The sequence below is a fragment of the Mandrillus leucophaeus genome, unplaced genomic scaffold, assembly GCF_000951045.1.
Source record: "Mandrillus leucophaeus isolate KB7577 unplaced genomic scaffold, Mleu.le_1.0 Scaffold572, whole genome shotgun sequence".
NCBI classification, from domain to species: Eukaryota; Metazoa; Chordata; class Mammalia; order Primates; family Cercopithecidae; genus Mandrillus; species Mandrillus leucophaeus.
Genome location: NW_012106164.1, coordinates 359,303 through 378,683, shown reverse-complemented (window position 1 = coordinate 378,683; position 19,381 = coordinate 359,303). Strand labels below are relative to the sequence as shown.

The 19,381-nt window shown below is 40.8% G+C and overlaps 1 protein-coding gene across 3 annotated transcripts in view; it reads right to left on the bottom strand.

Annotated features, from left to right (window-relative positions):
* TNC (tenascin C) overlaps positions 1-19,381 on the bottom strand; it is a 98,869-nt gene that overhangs the window by 26,435 nt on the left and 53,053 nt on the right. For 2 of the 3 annotated variants that reach the window (XM_011998477.1, XM_011998478.1), the window contains 7 exons: positions 18,225-18,497; positions 17,371-17,643; positions 16,492-16,764; positions 12,992-13,264; positions 10,426-10,698; positions 1,900-2,172; positions 50-322 (listed from right to left, as the gene is read on the bottom strand). In XM_011998477.1, the coding sequence (XP_011853867.1) occupies positions 50-322; positions 1,900-2,172; positions 10,426-10,698; positions 12,992-13,264; positions 16,492-16,764; positions 17,371-17,643; positions 18,225-18,497 (1,911 nt within the window). The remainder of the gene's footprint in view (positions 1-49; positions 323-1,899; positions 2,173-10,425; positions 10,699-12,991; positions 13,265-16,491; positions 16,765-17,370; positions 17,644-18,224; positions 18,498-19,381) is intronic. The other variant, XM_011998479.1, reaches the window with a different exon arrangement.

Below are 19,381 nucleotides of genomic sequence, written 5' to 3'. Positions count from 1 at the left end.
ACCCCTGAGTCATGACTTTTCTCTGTTCTCTCTTGTTTATTTACAGTACCTGTTGTTGCTATAGCACTGACTGGCTGGGATCGCCTTCCTTTGCTTATTCCATACAGTTCAATTTCATATTCAGTAGCCTCTCTGAGACCTGTTATGTCCCTGGTACGTTCGGGGGCAAGTAGGGTTATTTCCAGTGGCTCAGACTGCTTTTTGGTATCTCTGATTTTGAGAACAAAATTGTCGAAGACCCCTTCATCAGCTGTCCAGGACAGACGGAAACTGTCTGGGGTGGCATCTGAAACCAGAAGGTTGTCAACTTCTGGTTCGGCTTCTAGAGGGAGAGAAAATGGTGGGAGAAGGAGGAAAGACAACATCATTTACCAGTCCGTACAATCTTCTCTCCAGTGGGGGTATCAATAGGAAGTGATGCCCCGGCTTTCAGAGATAGAAGTGTCCTGAGATACCAAAAATAAAATCATTCAACATTAACAAGTCCAGTAGAGTCAGGAGAGGGGAATGATGGAGTAGACACATTCAATACAAATCAAGTATGTTTGCATATGTGAGTTTTGTCTAAAAGCAATTCTGTAGATCCACATCTGGACTCAGTATCGGCCCCTCCCACATATTATTAAATAAGTTCAAAGCCAGTAACTTGTTTACGTTTGCTCTCTGTCTTCCAGTGGCTGAGTGCCCATCCCCTGCAAGACCCTTTTCTTTTCTTTTTGAAAAGACAAATAAACCAGCATTAATGATCTGTAGAGCTGCTCATGATGATACTGCTGATTACATTCCCCTTGAGGCTGCCCAAAATGGCTTTTAAAATGTTTTGGTCTTTTTGCTTTGTTCGTAGTGCTGTTTCATTAAAGAAGGCACCTACCCTTGACTTTTTTTTTTTTTTTTTGGCATTCTTTCTTGTTATTTTATTAACTATTAGATAAATGTTCAGATGGTAGAACTGAAGTTGGAAACTTTTGTGCTACATATTGTGGACCTAGGGTTTCATCTTGTATTGCCTTAACTAGACAAAACTCAATGTCAATGTAGATGTAGAGCTGAGTTTCCCAAAGTGTGCTCAGAGCGAACTATTCCTGTTTGATCCTCTTCCTTAAAAAGTATCCTTTGTCAATTAAGTTTGGAAAATACTGCCTGGATAAGTACTTCTTGGAGATAATGCACGTTAGGGTGTTCTGAAAAGCCTTGCAGTTAAAGATCCTCTTTAACTTTGTTTAACTCAATCTTTCCAGACTTATTTGAACGTGGAATTTCCTCACCGAGTAGGACCTTTGAACATTCTGTGGAGCTAGTAATCTCTAGAAAGACTTTGGGAAACACAGATGTTTGACTGTTACAGTTGTTAATTTCTGTAGGAATCATTAGTCTTGAGAAAATTATGGATTTAGTCTGTGTTGCAGAGTCTCTCAGATATTAGTGATTACCAATAAAATAAGTTCACATTTGGTTTTCCAATGGTGAGCCCACTAGGTAAGTTTGTTAAGATCGTGGTTGAGACTTTGAGATGGCAAAGGTTTTAAATACGTTTTGGAAATATACTCATTGGTATATTTCTTTTGAGAAGGCTGAAATGTAGCTGGGGACCAGCCAGGTTGATCACAAGGGAAGATGATATGAGGTAAGCACACAAGAGCTATGGACAAGACAAGGTCTAAAGGATTTTGAATACAAAGCAGAAATATTTCGACCTTCTCATTTCTAGGGTGGGAGTGGGGCGTGTTCATTAGGTACATATGACAAGAGGGAGTATGGGGAGAAGGTGAAACAGTAGACCACATTTATGGATTAAGTAGGCAATGTGAACAAAGATGTTAAAGTCATGGCGATCTGGTAGACAGATTACACAGAAGGGGACCAGGAAGAGGAACGAACGGCTCACTTGATTTGAAATACCTGTAACAATCTCAGCCCTCAAGGGCTTGGTTTGGTGCCCTTGGGTGAAGCCAGAGACCATAACCTCATAGCCAATGCCAGTTATGAGGCCTCTAAGCTCCAGCTTCCTCTGGGTTCCTGAAAGTGTAAATTCCTGGGGGTCCAGCAGCTTCCCAGAATCCACCACCGTTACTAGAAAGCTGTCAAAGGCATTCTCCGATGCCATCCAGGAAACTGTGAACCCGTAGGGATTAATGTCGGAAATGGTTAGGTTTTCCAGAAGGGGCAGGGCCTCTGAAAGAAGGGAGGAGTGAAAATAACTCAGGTTAGCAGCACTGACTCTGTCAGGACAGCACACGTTTCCAAGAACATCAATAGATACCCAAGTCCATCATTCAATTTGTGTTATATGCTCAGCAAATTAAAATTCAGCAAGAACTTATTGGGTGCCAGATAGGGTTATCTTGTGCAATTCTCTTAATAGCCTATGAGGTAGGTATTATTCTCATTTTACATGTGAGCGAACTAAGTTTCAAAGAAGTTGATTGACTTGGCTAAAGTTATAAGCTTGTAAGAAGAGATAGAGCAAAGTTTTTAGTCAGGTCTGACTCCAAAAGCCATGTAGTTCTCTATGCAAATAGGATGCATTGTGTTGAGTTTGGATCCCTTTGTCTACTTCCCACTGCTTTCAGGTTTTTTTTTTTTCCAAGTATAATTTATTTCCGGTATACTTCTTGTGTTTTTATCCCACTTCTAGTGCACATTTTGAATCAAATTAATGAAGTCAATTAGTGACATATCCTCACAAGCTGAAATAAAGGGAGGAGGTAAGTTTTTTCTTATGTGTCAAAATTAATAGCTCATGGTTATAACCCACTAAGAAATTATAAGATTTGCTAATCTTTTGCTGTTTATTTTCCTGGATAAAGTTAGAAAACAAGAACACATCTGGGTCTTAGTAAGTTCTGCCATCATCTTTCCTTCATTCATTCATTCACCAAACATGTATGTCCCAGGCATTCTGATTTCTCACGTGCTAAATGGCCTATTCACACATTGGGATATCCAAAAGGAGTGAGCTCGTGTTGGCTAAGTTTCCACTGATACTTTCCAACTGACAAAGCTTCACATCATTATCCTAGTTAATCTTCAAAATGATACAGTAGGGTAGATATTGTTACCTGCCTTCCAACCTCTATCACATCTTAAAAAACCAGAGAGGTTAATGACTTAACCTAGGTCATACATCTACTAGGTGCCTAAGCTGAGATCCAACCAGGTCTTCTGACTCCAAGTTCTGTGTTCTTTCCATACCCAAAGTCAACCCCAATCAGTGATGGCAATCCTAAGGGAAAGGAGGATTAGTGGAGAAGGTCCAGTGTCTCTTTTCTAGGTGTGTGTGTGTGTGTGTGTTTTTTCCAACAGTACTGGTAAATGCATTTTATTTTTTAATCAGAAGAAAAAAAGGAGACAAGAATTTCAAATTAGCTGCATCTAGTTTAGAGACTTCTTTTCTATTGCAGCTAAATGGAAACTTTCAAAGCTCTTGCATTAATTCACTAATGCCTAGGGTCTAATCCATGACACATAAAGAAAAATGTTTAAAAAAGAAGTGTTTGGTGACTGAATGAATAAGGGAATTAATACCTTCATCTTATAAATAGAGATTTAAATTTTGTCGTGGCTTGGACTTCCTGTACTTATTTTGAAACACTTGGTGTTTATTCTGAGGCATTTTTTCCATGTAAAAATTTCCCAAGAATCATAATTCTATCAAAAGCGAAGATGAAATATCTTATACTGAGAAAACAATCCTGGTCTGAGAAACAAGGGTCTCAAATTCTGTTCCTGGATTTTGTTTAGATAAGTGGCGTCTTCCTTTGATAGTTGGCCTCTTTGCACCTCCACACCAACAAAGCAGTGAATTCCAATGAAAGTGAGGGCATTCAGGATAATTAGTCAATCGAGGGCTTGTTATTTAAGAGTCCCTCCTGTTTTGTTTTTTTCTTTTTTAATATGCTTCTTTTAAAACACAATCTTTTCACATCATGGATTAGCTGAGGCAATGCTGTAACGGGATCTAGGATTCCCAAGACTGACTCTCTCAGCTTCCCTTTCTTCTGTTATGTGGGAGGTCCTGCAAGCAGCTACAAGCAATGGCCTGATGGGATCTGTGGCCATTTCTCCTCTCCTGAGCAGTGAGAATCTCATCTCATACCTCCTTGTCTCAGTCCCTTAAGAAATTACCATGTTCTACATTTGAAGACTTATCTGAATGATTTAATTCACATTAGGTAACTGGATAGGAAAAAATAATCACTTTTTAATCTTACATTAAAACGCATCCAATATTCTCTTAAAAAGGAGAGGGAGTTCATGATTGCATAGGTCTATTGTTCTATCTAGGCTTATTGGTTATTTTAAAGAAAGCCGCTTTCCTAATTATGTTGGGAGACAGCAGAAAGAACCTAGCATCTGTAAAATTCCTACTGGATGCTAGGCAGTTAAATTTCATCAACTCTATTTAATAATCTCTGAGACAAGGCTCCCAGAAATACCTGTGGTGTCCTCTCTCCATGCATAAGGAAATTAGGGTTCAAACAAGTTAAGAACTTCCTAAAGTTATGTAGCTAAAAAACTGTGGGAGAGGTTTAGAAACCATGCAAGCTTGATCTCAAAATCCTCACTCTTCCAGGACACCATGCTGCCTATAATTAAATATTTAATTGTAGTAATTAACATGTCTTAGTTATGACAATTTAGACCCTGGGAGAGACCTAGTTTAATGTGAAAATCAGACAGCAAAGTCCATCTTCTGAAAATTATCACTAATGAAAAAGGAAGAGACTTCTAAATATTTTCTGAGGCTTTTTGGGCTAGAGACTTAGTAAACTGACACCATGTGCAGACTTTGCCACTGAAGTTTGTGCTGCCACCATTTGGAAGCATTTGCCAAATTGAACACTGGCAAATGTTCAAGAAGTCAAGTTGAATGAATGGGTAGGGCTTAATTAAACTTGAAATTTATCTGTCATCTGAAGTTGAACCTTCATCAATCTATTGTGTTGTCAATTTTAAGAATAATTATTTTCTAAAGAAAGAGATGATTATACTTTTGAGGCACATATATGAACTGCCTTACCTAGCATGATTTATGAACAGAATTTCAATCTCAGGCCTTTACTAACTTAGGAGTCACTTTTTAGGCAGAATCTCTAAACTATGGATAAAACAGACAATAAAACTGGGCACAAAAAACCCTAAAAGCTTTATACAACTCTTGAGAACGTTGTCTCCACTTCGTAAGAGCAGCTGTGAAAGTCCTCTCCTTTATAATAGTATCTGCTTTCTCTTTACTTAGAAGTTTACATATATTATCTTGGCTCTCATGAGTAATGTAACCTGTGTCTGTCAATGGATGAAAGGATAAAGAAAATGTGTAATATAGATATATCACATTTATATATACATATATACATTCCGTGTGTGTGTGTGTGTGTGTGTATATATATATATAGTGGAATACTTTATAACCTTAAAAAAAGAGGAAAATTCTGTCATTTTCAACAACATGGATGAACCCAGAGGGCACTATACAGAGTGAAATAATCCAGGCACGGAAAGACAAATACTGCATGATCTCATATGTGTAGTCTAAGAAAACTGAACATATAGAAGCACAGAGAAGAATGGTGGTTACCAGTGACTGGGGTTGGGGAGATGAAGAAAGGGGAGATGTTGGTCAATAAGTGCAAAGTTCAGTTAGACAGAAGGAATAAGTTTTAGTGATCTACTGCACAGCATGGTGACTGGCCATAGTTAATAATAACGCATTGAACACTTCAAAATTCCTAAAAAAGTAGATTTTAAATGTTCTCACAGCACAATAAATAAATAAATAAGTAGGTGAGGTGATTGATATGTTAATTAGGTTGATTTAACCAATCCACAATGTATACGTATATCAAAACAACACACTATTCTTCATAAATATATACAATTACTATTTGTCAATTAAAAATAAAAGAGTATACATTTGGAGTGAAGATTGTATTTTTGTTGAATTTTCCTTTAAGATGACTTATCTCCTTTTCTCTCTGTGTTAGACAAGTGAGAACCTCTGATTGAGTACCTGTAATGACAAAGGCAGTGAGGGGTCTGGTGGGATCCCCAGCCCAGGTGGTCCCTGCCACACTGACGTCATAGCCAGTGTTCTCCACCAAGCCTGTGACGTGAGCTTGCTTTGCATCTCCTGAGACTGTGAATTGCTGGGACTCATGCAGTGAGTGAGTGTCACTCACATTGATAACAATCTTTGCAAAAAGCCCAGCTTGAGTGGTCCACGACATGTTGAAGCTGTTTGGAGTAATATTGCTAAGGATTAGCGTGCCCAACTGTAGCTCTGGTTCTAAAGAAGGAACACAGGCAGAGAGAAAGAGAGAGACATTATTAGAGGAAGCAGTGGACTTTTCCAGAATGTAGCCATAGAACATGAAAGCATCAATATCTCCAAATACATGCAGAAGAGACAGTATGTTAGGCTGTGTCTACACCTGCATTGAATATGATGATAGAAAATATATTGCTTTCTCTGCAGGCATAGATTTGTGTTCTTTTCTTATTTTTATTTTTATTTTATTTTTTAGATCTGTGTTCTTTTAAAGCATAGACACTACCATTTGCTAGTCATGTATGAGGAAGAGTAGACAAGCCATTAGGATGGTAGATTGGAATAATGTCAAGGGTATTAAGGCTACATTTTCTAAAGTTTGTAATGGGGACACAAGCCCTGTAAGATGTTCCAAGAAAAGACAGCTTTATGATTAAGTATGCATGGCAAACACTGAATATTGTGTCTTACCATAGAGATTCACAAGGTGAGTTTGCATTTTGAAGGCTCTGACAGGCTGGTTCTGTCAATAAACCTATTTAATTTTGTCTAGCCCATAAATCATAAACTTATTGATCAATGCATACCCTAACTGAGGAATATTCTTTGAACATCTCAAGGAGCTGGTATTCCATTGAACAGGTTTTAGAAAATGCTTCTTTGAGTTTCCTTATTCAGTATTCTTTTTTAGTATCTATTGGTTGCACAAATTAAAGGCTAATATCCATATAAGATAAATTTTTACAGTACTTAATATGCACTGTAGGAAAATCTATATTTCACCATTTAATACTGTAAAGGTGAAGATGGCTTCCATTAAAAATTCCTGGTGAATGCAAAGATGAAAGAAAAACTTGAAGTTAGGCATTGAATTTTCTGTTCAGGAAACTCACTTATTGGATAATTTGGACAGATAGATGGTTTCTCTGAGGTTAAATATCTCTTTTCTGTTAAAGTCTAGACATTCATTTTTGAGAGCAACTCATTTAATGTTAAGGGGCCTATATGGCTAGATGTTCATGGGGCTGGCTTCCTAAATGTTCATTTATCAAATAAAACTAATTTTAAAGTAAGTGTGGCCCAGATTGTATTTTAGAGAGAGGCAACAGTACTGGAGGATTCAGATATTAAGATCAGGATTTAGGGTTGGGAAAAGGCACAATATTTCTTCCAAGGACTTGGGAGTTATTTTGCTTCAGCTCCAAAATTTGGAGGAAAGAAGGGGCTCATTTGGATAAACTTTAACTGCACAATTGTACAGCATAACTCGATGTCATAAAATCTCTAAGAACAAAAAGGATTTGGTTCAGAAGCAGAATATAGCCATTAGCATTGACATGGGATTTCCTCCTTATCAATTAGTTTCAGAAGGTAACAATGCAATCATTTTCAGCTATAGCTTTGACAAATTCCCTCAACCACACAAAAGACTAAAATCTTCCAAGTGGAACTCTGTTATTTCCCTATATTTTGCTGTAGAAACCATCTCTCAAATTAAGGATGCATGCTGGAATTCTTCTCATGCTACCAGACAGACTGTCAATGCCAACAGATTCACCATGCAGAATAAGACTCTGGTTCTTGAGGTCAGCTTTACCTCAGCTGTCTCTCAACGGGTGCAACCAAGCTGAGAAATGAGATGCAAGAAAAAACAGAGAAAGATAGTGGTAATTAGGGTATGGTCAGTGTTCCATGCAAAACGAGGGGCATTTTTCTCCCACCACTTTTAACTTTCTGAAATGATTCATTGCCATGCTAGCTGCTTCCAGGAAAAAGAAACATTTTCAAATTTTAATGCTCTGAATATTCATCACATGCACCAAGATTTAGACAAGATGATGGCTTGAAAGAAGAGCCTGAGACTTTGTGACAGCTATCAGTGGGTGGCAAAACATGCTTGACAAAGTACATGTCAAAAAAGAGTAGTCTTCAGACAAAAATCTTGAGAACAAGATAAGACCACTGGGTCCTCTCATGCAGTTCTTGGGTTGTGATTCAGAGTCTATTCTCAGCATGCTCAAGGCACTCTTATTTTTTAAAATCCTGCTAGAGAGAAAGAGAGTGTAGATCTTTCTGACCAAGGCACCAGAAATGGCATGCACATACCTCTTTGAACATGACATAGGCAAACTTTGATTAGAAAGACCACAAGCAGATGATAATGGGTGGGATTGAAAAAGATTATTCAAGATCAGATGAAAGGATGGTTTAGAAATTCAACCAAAGCAAGTCAGGTTAACTTTATACAAACAAACAGAACAACTCCAGATGTGAATGGATATTTAGGAAAAAGAGGTTTGACACTGAAATTCTTTAATTTGGGATGAGAGTTATTTTAAAGCCTTAAACCTTTGATTTGGATGGCTCTATCAAATTTGAGAAGGATTGGGAGCAACTAGGAGGATGAAAAGTGGGTAGCGGGTGATTTTTGGAATGCTATTCAGAGGAAATTCAATGAAGAGTGAAGAAGCCATAATAGGAAATACCTGTGGTTGTTTGGACCATCAGGGTCTGAGCATGCTGCCCACCAATCAGCCCATGAAGGTGGGCAGTGTAATTAGAAGAAGCTTTGAGGTTGGTGATGACAGAGCTGCGAGACACCCCAGGCACAGAGAGCACTATGGTCTCCTGGGGGTGATCGGAATTACTAACTTCTATAAGAAAGCTATCAAAGGCAGACTCCTGAGCTTCCCACGAGATGGACACACTGCCCCAGGTCATGTTTGAGACAGTGAGGTGGCTAAGAAGTGGTTCGGCTACTAAAGCAAGAAAAAAAAAAAAAGAAAGTGTGTCAATTTAAAACACCATTATAAAGTCAAAATCAAAACACTTAAGACTAAATCCATAAAGTTTTAGACTTTACCCTTTGTTAATGGTAAAATAATTTGTCCCTTGTTGAAAATCAGTTTGAGCCATGAGAAACAAACATATATGTTTGTCTAATTTTCTCCTCTAAGATTTTTTATACTTGAACCTGGCTGAGATAGGAACTGGATAATGTTGACTCTCTGCCTTATCTGTGGACCACCCTGATGATAATTTGTAGCTTCATGTAGAATGAGGACAGACGCTCTCTCAACCACGGGTGAGACCTAAATGACAGGCAGTTTTGATGCTACAATGTCAATCCTTTTCTTGGATTTCCCAGACTATGAGTCCCCTTTTTGTAAACTATAAGGAAAAATTATCCTGTGTTTGTTCTGTACATATTGTTTCTTCTTTTTTTTTCTAGTTTGTGATTTCTTCATTTCTCCTGTGTTTGTTCTGTAGATATTGTTTCTTTTTTTCTAGTTTGTGATTTCTTCATTTACCTCCCAAGAAAGGGCACTGTCTAAATTGTGCTAAGAATGCTATTTTGAATGTATGGGGCTCCCCTTTCTAAATTCACATAGGGTTCTCTTTTACTGCATGGCAAAGAGCATCTGACTTAGTGCACATCTCACAGACACCACAAATTTAAAGTGAGAGCAGTTCATTCTTTTGTTTTTTAAACTAAGTCCCTTGTTTGAACACAACTATTCTACTTTTATTTTTGCCATTTATCATTCACTATTCTGAGGGCAAGACATCATGGTCTGGTCTTCTAGAGGTGGTGTTGGAACTGGGGTGATCTGAATGGCATGGCTGCCTCCTGCACTCATCTGATAAGCAATCTTTGCTGTTTCTCTTTACTTTCCCAATTGGAAAAAAATACTGAACACCATCAACATGATTATTAAATCACTGGTATATTTGGGTATTGCGAGGTCCAAGAGACTAGGAAGACAAAGACACTAAGATAATACGAAAGAAAATTTATAAGACCTCTTCGACTGAGGTAGACATCTTTCAAAGTCAAGAACAGCTCTTATTATATAGCTTTTTAGTTATCAGAGGTTAGAATTCTTTTCTCTAGATTCCATACGGCAGACTAGACTGAACTACATTTTATGCTGTAAACATCCTGGTCAGCAATAAATCAGGCACATGGCTTTATGGCAATCCATTATTTGGGCTGCTGTTGGAAAAGAGTTATATTAAACAGCACTTCGGCCTAGCACCATGGAAGAGTTAGTGCCCCGTGGCTTGTACATCTATGGGCGAGGAGAAGGAGAGGCTTCACCCTGCAAAGAAGACTGTGGAAAGACTGTGTTAGAAATGGGAGAATGCACATATACCTGTTGTGGCTGTGGCACTGATGGTTTTGGTCCGGATGCTGGGAGCAAGTCCAGAGAGGTAGACAATAAAATCAGTACTAGGGGGTAGCCCTGAGATATGGGCAGTTCGTTCAGCACCAGAGATATTATATTCCACAATCTCCAGCAACCTATTGGAATCAATAATTTCAATGGTAAAGGTCTCGAAGATCCCATCGGTAGCTGTCCAGGAGAGACTGAAGCTCTCGGGAGTTATGTCAGAAACATTTAAGTTTCCAATTTCAGGTTCTTTGGCTGAAAAAGGAAGGGGTAGGGGAGAAGAAACAATTAAATTTGGGTTAATTATGTGGCTGTGTTTTAAGATTGAGGTTGTTAACGGAATCATTGCTGGGTAGAGAGATCTGATAGTTCACAGCTATGATGGAAGGAGGCAATGTTACCAATTAGTGCCAAAGAGAGAGAAAAAGCAGTTTTGTTAAAAGAAAAATTAGAGAAAGGAAGGTATGGCAATTAGATTTCTCTACATGCAGTTGCCACATATAATCAGGCCCTGGCCAAGAAGATGTGCTGAATGATCTTATCAGGAACTGTTGCATCTTAGTCACATATGCCTCTGGGAGCCCTCCCTCAGGGTTGCTGGCCACTAGTCAAAAGATATGAGTCCTGACAGCTTCCAGTCTCTTGAATTGCATTAGGGAAACCAAGATTACTCGGATGCCCCCCACAGACATTCTTTGCTTTGAAGGAGCTCCCATCTATTCAAATGAGAGCTAAATAATTCTGATGCCATTACCCTCCCAAGGTGGTAACTTGAGGCTTCTGATTTTGTGACTTAATGGGAATTACCAATTTCTCAGTGTAATTCTTGGTATTTTTTTTCATGCTTTAGACAAGGACCAGCCAACCATTCTCCTATTCTGTTAAAATAACTTGTCCTCTCTTAACTGCTGCTATGCAGGCCAAAAAGGCTAGTATTGCATTGCCAACCAAGAGGGCTAAGCCAAGGCAAGGCAGTTTAGGCCATCCCTTTCAGCGAAGAAATAACATTTTGTTTGAAGATGGTCCTGCCAGTGCTTTCCCCAGCCATAAGAATGAAACATGCAGAGGGCAGGTAGGAGCAGGGTTTGAAAAGCTAGTACTGTCTCTTTAGCAAGAAAGAAGGCTTCTGGTCTCTGAAATCCTTCTAATAGATTTGTTGAGATACAGTTCAGATGGGATGATGGACCTTCCTGCCCATAGGCCAATTCATCAGTGGCAAGAATGTTGCTATTGTTAAGAAGAAAAACACACACACATAAAAATGCCGAGGACACCCAAGCCACAAGATCTGCAGAAAAGATCAGAAGTGGTGGGTGATTACTTTGCCTTCTGGGAAGGGATGGTTTATGGGTCTCAGAAAAAGGAGGCCCGGGTGCCTTCAGAGTAGCCTTGGCTGCAAATTCTAGGCATTTCAGGGTCACTGTCCTGGCAGTGGTTGCCTGTGCTTTATATTTCTTTATCTCAGTGAAAATTAGTGAAATGACTGAGGTTAAAATGCAGAGCTATGCTCTTGCTAGATTCAACTGGGACGTACAGGTATGCATTAATAATTATTTTAAAAGGGGGGCAGTCATATGCAAAATGAAGCAATAGTCTCTACTGAACTTCAAACCCATGGTGTCACATAATAAAGATGAGCAATGGAAAACTGTGTTGGGGGAAGACTGCTGACTTTAGCAGGCTCCCGGGAAACACTGAAGCCTTGTAACAGGGGTAGAGTGACGAGTGAACTATAACGCACCCTCCTGGGTCTGGGGCTGGGAGTTTGCCGTCCAAAGGCCAACACTCCAGAGAGAAACTCTTGATTAAAACAGCAAAAAGGGTATCAGTTCTTTGACATTCATAGCCCAGGACATTCCTTGTTCCAAAAGCTGCTGTGTGTACTTGTGCTAATGAATGGCTTTCTCTTTGGTACAGTCTCCAGTCATAATTGTGTAATTTCTTTTTTTTTCCTTCTGGTCTAGCTATTTGCTAATTTGATGTTCTAACAATGACTCAGTATCTGAGAGAATTGCCCGGAGGAGGGTAATTCAGTTCTCTTATTATACTGGCTACATTTTAAAGAAACATTTCTTAAATGCAAGAACCACAGTACCCATATCCTTGAGGGATTTAGAGATAGAAAAGCACCGTTTCCAACTAGTAAAAGACTCTCTAAAGTAAATAATCTGTGTTCCACCAGAACTCATATATAGGGAGGGAGGCTTTTAGTTATATCCAAGCACTGGATAAGTGAATTAAAACCATCAGGCTGATTCCTGACACAAAAATTCATCATTCAAAAAAGATGTAGAATCAGTCAGGTAAAGTATGAAAGGCTGAGGGGCTGGAGATCAGAAACAGCAACACCTGTATCATTCGCCATCCACATGGCAAAGGCATGAGGACAAAGGCATAGCCCACAGGGAGGTCTCTGAGCATGCACAGCCGGCCACTGAAAGGCACATGGAAAGGATTCAGTTATGGCGAGATGCTGACTCCACGCATGATCTCTTGGAGAGGAAGCAAAGAACCTTGGGGAGAAAGCATTGACAGGGAGAGGAAGTACCTGTGGAAGCCTCAGCAGAGAGTACTGGTGTTCTATAGCCCCGGATCACCCCATAGATGGAGACTGTATAAGGCGTGGCAGCCTTGAGGCCCGGGATGTCCACAGCCCGGAGGCTGCCAGGCACCGTGAGGTTCTGGGCTGCCTCCACTTTGTTGACCTCCTGCACCTGAATGACAAAGTGCTCATAGGCCTGGTCAGCTGCGGTCCAGTTGAGTCTGAGGCCATCCCAGCCAACCTCAGACACGGCTAAATCTCCCAGCTGTGGGAGCTCCTCTGAAGAAGGATAGAAAGGTATTTGTCAGTTCTGTAAACCAAAAATTAGGAAACCAAACATCCCACAGCCTGACTCTAGGAAAGAGAGAAAGGGGAAAGATAATTTTTTTTTTTTTTTTTAAATTCTTGGTCTCTAAGCATTTGCAATTTGAACTGTGGCCACAGTAGTTTTCAGGTGTTGAAAATGGCCAGAAAGGGGAATATCTGCATGGTTTATCCTCGAGATGGCAAAGACATCTGCACCAATGCACAACCCACAGGGAGCGTGTATTACCAGCAGCTTAAGTTCACATGGAAAAGTAGGATTGTGGGTTAGGATAAGAGATATGGGAATAGCTATAAGTTCAGACTTTGGAGGCAGGTGGTCCTTGATTGGAATCCCAACACTAGTGTTTGCTGGCTGCGTAATCTTGGGCATATTCACTCAGCTTCTCTCTGAACCACCCTCTCTTTACCTTTAAATGGAGCTGATGGTACTGTTTCATGGGATTGTGTGATGATTAAATGGTAATATTTATCAACTTCTTAGTATCATACCTGATACATGGCGAGTGGCCAGCTTAATAAATAAATTATTGTTTGAGTGTTTTCCCTTGGAATTTCTTACTCATGTCGGGGAGAAATGTCTGCTTTATTTCATTATTTGTAATTAGAAAGATAATCTCATCACTAGCCACTGACTGCCTGCCTGGGTTGATAAAGTGTATGCTATCTCAGGTGTGAACAAGTATGATGTTTTTTCTTTGGTCTTTTATCAGCTTTCAGGGATCAAAAGTTGTGTCCTGGGTTCCCAGCTTGTTTCTTCTTCCACCTTTTTCTGCTTGTACTTTATGTCTAAATGAAGAATGGCTGTATCACGGAGCAAAGCTGTTTGTGTGAAATGAGTGTGCCTACTTTTAATTAAAAGAGAGGATGTTTTTCGCAGTAAATGGTGCAGAACAGAACCCACTATTAGTACTTCTACATTGTAGAAAGGAAATTTAACATAGTTGTTATTGGTGATTTAGGAAGTTTGGATTTAGGATATAGAAAATCCCATTGCTTTGTGGGATGCTTCTGAGGGTTAAATGCAATCTCTCAGCCACTGTTTTGAAGGCTGAAGTGGCCATGGGTTAGAAGTTAGGGAGGAGAATATCTGCAGGCATTTCAACCAAAAAAAGGTGAAAGATATAGGTACTTGTTCTTGGGTGTCCAAGGATTCAATGCACTGTGAGAGTCTGATCAACCTCTTCCTTTTAAGAAGGGTTATTTTCAAACGGTGTTCCACATAGATCTGGGGCTTTTCTAGAAGAACTGTGTTGAGAACATGGGTGGCGGTATCTCCCTCTTACTTCCAGGCTCACCAAGAACAGCTGTTCACTTATCTGTCAAATAGTAGGTTTCCTTGGAAGATTTCATTTGCAAAAGGAGTTGTACTGCTAAAAACAAAAGTTTGCAGACTACAGAGGAAGATCATGAGCATCTTGCACACAGGCCACGCCTGACTCAAAGGCCCTTTTTGCTCTTGTTTGATCTGAAGATATTCCAGGAAACACAGGAATACAACCTGGCCCCCTTATTTTTGGAATTTTGTGTAGTTTCTAGCAACTACCAAGTTTAATTTGTTATCTAAGAGCAAGGAAAACAATTTTTTTGAATTGGGTGATTTGGGTTGCATTATCAAAAGGCAGGATATGTAGAGTGGGGCATGGGCTTAGGGGTCAGCACAGAAACCCTATTACCAAAACGTTGGCCCTTTTTCCCATAGCCCTTTTTGAAGCTATTTCTAGATACCTCATGTACAGCACAGTTTTCTGTAACAGATGGAGCAGCACATTTTTTTTTCCTTTTTTTTTTTTTTTTTTGGGATGGAGTCTTGCTCTGTCACCCAGGCTACAGTGCGGTGGCGCGATCTCGGCTCACTGCAACCTCCGCCTCCAGGGTTCATGCCATTCTCCTGCCTCAACCTCCCAAGTAGCTGGGACTACAGGCGCCCGCCACCATGCCCGGCTAAGTTTTTATATTTTTAGTAGAGACGGGGTTTCACCATGTTAGCCAGGATGGTCTCAATCTCCTGACCTCGTGATCCGCCCATCTCAGCCTCCCAAAGTGCTGGGATTACAGGCACGAGCCACCGCACCCAGCAAGCAGCACACTTTTGGTGGAAAATTGAGAGGAATTGTTTTTCCTTCCCAAATTGAATGAAAAGCATTGAAGTCAAAGGTGGCTGTCCTTTCTTGGAAATGTCCCTACTTTTTGCATCTGTTGAGGAGAGAGTCTTAGATAGTTTTAGCAGAAGCTAACTGCATCATTTCTAAAGGTTATTATGTAGAGATCTGCCTATCAGTTGGGTGTTAGTTGGTGGCTCTGAGGCTAGTGATAAGGTTTTTCTAGAAAGTTCTGATCTTATTTTTGTGCCACAGCCCTAATGTTTGTGCTATTTTAAAAATCATGACTCTGTTGCTATATGATAAATTTAGCTATTTGATATTCAATATTTACTACATGATGGGCACTTTGCTAAGCACTGACATTCATTAGCTTATTTATTGCTCATGACAGTTTCCTGAAGTAGGGGTCATTGCTGATTTAAAGATACAAAAAGGAGGCTCAGGGATGTCAAGAAATATACCCAAGAATAGAGGCAGGGTACGCTAGCTCATGCCTGTAATCCCAGCACATTGGGAGGCCAAAGTGAGAAGACTGCTTGAGCCCAGGAGTTCGAGACCAGCCTGGGCAACACGGTGAAACTCCATTTCTACAAAAAATACAAAAAACTCAGCTGAGTGTGGGGACTCACACCTGTGGTCCCAGCTATTGTGGAGGCTGAGGCAGGAGAATCACTTGAGTCTAGGAGTTTGAGGCTATGGTGAGCCATGGTCACACCACTGCATTCTAGCCTGGGCAAAAGAATGAGACCCTGACTCAAAAAAAAATTATATATATACTAAATATATAAGTATATATATACACACACACTATATATATAAGTATATATACACACACACTATATATATAAGTATATATTTGTGGGTGTGTATGTATGTGTATCTATATAGATACATACATATATTCCCAAGAATATTTAGTCAGTGAGGTAGAATTCCAACACAGACCTTCCTGAGTTAGAGATTCATTCTGTCTGTCAACAACACTGAGGTAGGATTCTGCCTTACAGGGGAATTTTCTCTATTTCAATGACATGCTGGCTCCTATCACGTCTCCAGTCTGGGAGGAGGGTCATATACCTGTGATGACCTCTAAAGCAAGGGGTCGAGTGCTGTGGCCCCTGACCTCGCCGTGCAGGGTGATTGTGTAAGGAGTGCCAGCCCTGAGGCCTGGGATTTCCACGGAGCACAGGCTGCCAGGAACGGTGAGATTGTGAGCCTCTTTCACCTGGTCAGCCTCCTGGACCTGAATGGTAAACTGGTCATAGGTTCCATCTGGCGTGGTCCAGTTCAGTCTGAGAGCATCCCAGCTAACCTTGGTCACTGTGAGGTTTCCCATATCTGGAACCTCCTCTGCATAAGGACACAGAGTTGCTGAGTTACTTAAAAAGGCAATTGCACTCTGAGATTCAGGTGAGATGGCATTTTGGCTAAGGTTGGGATGAGTTGTCTGGTTAGTGTTGATTATAGACACATGATTTACAGCAGGTGTTGAGCACACTCAAATTGTTGGCACTAAAGCCAGGGTTTTTCTATTCAGCTTTTGGGAATGAAAAGTAGTTTTAGGAATTGTTCACAATTTCTATTCTTGACATACAAATAGGGCTATGGGGAGTCCTTTGGTGTTCTTAAAATGAGCTCATGAGCTCAGAGCTATTTTTTCTTCATTTACAGGTTGGGCTTTCCAACTTTTTAGATATTGTGACTGAAACTTACTTTGAAAGAAAAGTCACCTCTCACTTTTTTAAAAGAAGAGTAGGTGGAATTTTCGATAGAACTGGGCTACAACTAGGACTTAGCCAAATAAGGGATGTGACATTTAGGAAGAAGCAGAGATGATTCACTGGTATTTCCCCAAGGTGGTAGGAGCTGATCCCAGTTTAAAGCAAGAAAGTGCTTTGATTCCTCCTGAGTGGAGACAAAGGGGAGGAAGTGAATTAGTGAATTCATCTAGAATACCTGTCAAGACTTCAACAGAGAGGGGGGTTGTGCTGAAGTCCTGAGTGACCCCGCGGATGGTGATGGTATAATGAGTGGCTGCTTTGAGCCCAGGCAGGTCCGTGGACCTCAGTCCTCCTGGGACCGTGTGGTTCTGGGCTGCCTCTACTGTGTCAGCCTCCTGCACCTGAATGAAAAAGTACTCATAGGCCCCTTCAGGAACAGTCCAGTTGAGTTTGAGGGCATCCCAGCCCACCTCGGCCACCATGACCTCTCCCAAATTGGGAGTTTCCCCTGGAGAAGGACAAAGAACTAGTTTAGTCATCAAATCACACAACAAGATCCAGGGAATCTTTAATGCAAGAATAAGCTGAATAATAATATTACTGAAAAAATGTGATTTTCTTTAGATAAACATGCATCATGCAACTCTTTAAATTTTAGAAATGGAGCAAAGAGAGGGAAGTGTTGGAAAATATTTTGTTTGTTTGTTTTTTAAATCTTAAAGAATTGCCTTAACCCTCAGTAGATGAAAGAATTTTGTGATTTTCTTTCCCTTTCATATACAGAGCCTGAATGAACATCCTTTAACAGGAGGGAGGCTGTTTATGGAGCTAAAGACCCTCTCCATGGGAGCTGTGTGTTTAGTCCCTCAGGTTGAGCTCTGTACAACTCCCAAGGGTGTCATTCATGTGGAGTGAAGCATTAAAAGTTGCCTTGGGGTTCTGTAGTATAATGGCCTGGTGTCACAGTTAGACCCCATAGACATAACTAGTGGCAGAACAAGTCCATTCCAAAGCTAGTCGTGTCTGATTATTCACGGGCAGTTTCCTGCTGGGAAAAACAGAAGCTATAAATAGAAAGGAAAGAGATACCTGTGGAGGCCTCAGCAGAGAGCACTGGTGTTCTATAGCCCTGGATCACCCCATAGATGGAGACCGTATAAGGCGTGGCAGCCTTGAGGCCCGGGATGTCCACAGCCCGGAGGTTGCCAGGCACGGTGAGGTTCTGAGCTGCCTCCACCTTGTTGGCCTCTTGCACTTGAATGACAAAGTGCTCATAGGCCTGGTCAGCTGCGGTCCAGTTGAGTCTGAGGCCATCCCAGCCAACCTCAGTCACGGTGAGGTTTTCCAGTTCAGGGGCTTGTTCTGAATAATGACAGAGATGGGGTCAGTTAAAGTATTCCTCAGAAAGTTTTGCTTCTGAGAACCTGGGAATGGCAAGCCCAGTGCCACATCTACAGGCCATTGCAGTCCGAGTGCCATACTTTGTTCACTGCATCCCCTACTGGTGCTGTCCCTATTAAAACACAGCAGGACAACAATGTAATATTTCTATTGCGGCCAGCCACAGTGGCTTACGCCTGTAATCCCAGCACTTTGGGAGGCCGAGGTGGGCGGATCATGTGAGGTCAGGAGTTCGAGACCAGCCTGGCCAACATGGTGAAACACTGTCTCTACTAAAAATACAAAAATTAGCCAGGCGTGGTGGTGGGAGCCTGTAATCCCAGCTACTCAGGAGGTTGAGGCAGGAGAATCGCTTGAACCCATAAGGCAGAGTTTGCAGTGAGCCAAGATGGCGCCTTGCACTCCAGTCTTGCACTCCAGTCTGGGGGATAAAGTGAGACTCTGTCTCCAAAAAAAAAAAAAAAAAAAAAAAAAAATTTATTTTGCCTTCACGCATATTTGGGTTTTTCTCTTGGAAATGGTATTTTCCTATTGATCAGTGTCCTGCAGATTTAGAAAACTATACGTCTTTGTTAGCAATGCTCTGAGCTTCAGTTTTCATTTTGGAACATGTCTTGCATCATAAGGGGGTGGCCCTCAGTTATTCTGGGGGTCTTGATTTGAGCTGTCCAACCTTCTGTATTTTGAGACAATTGGCTCCTCTTAGATTCCCTTCTTTTTTGAGAGGCCAAGGTGGGCAGATCACCTGAGGTCGGGAGTTCAAGACCAGCCCGAACAACATGGCGAAACCCCATCTCTGCTAAAAATACAAAAATTAGCTGGGTGTGGTGGCATGAGCCTGTAAT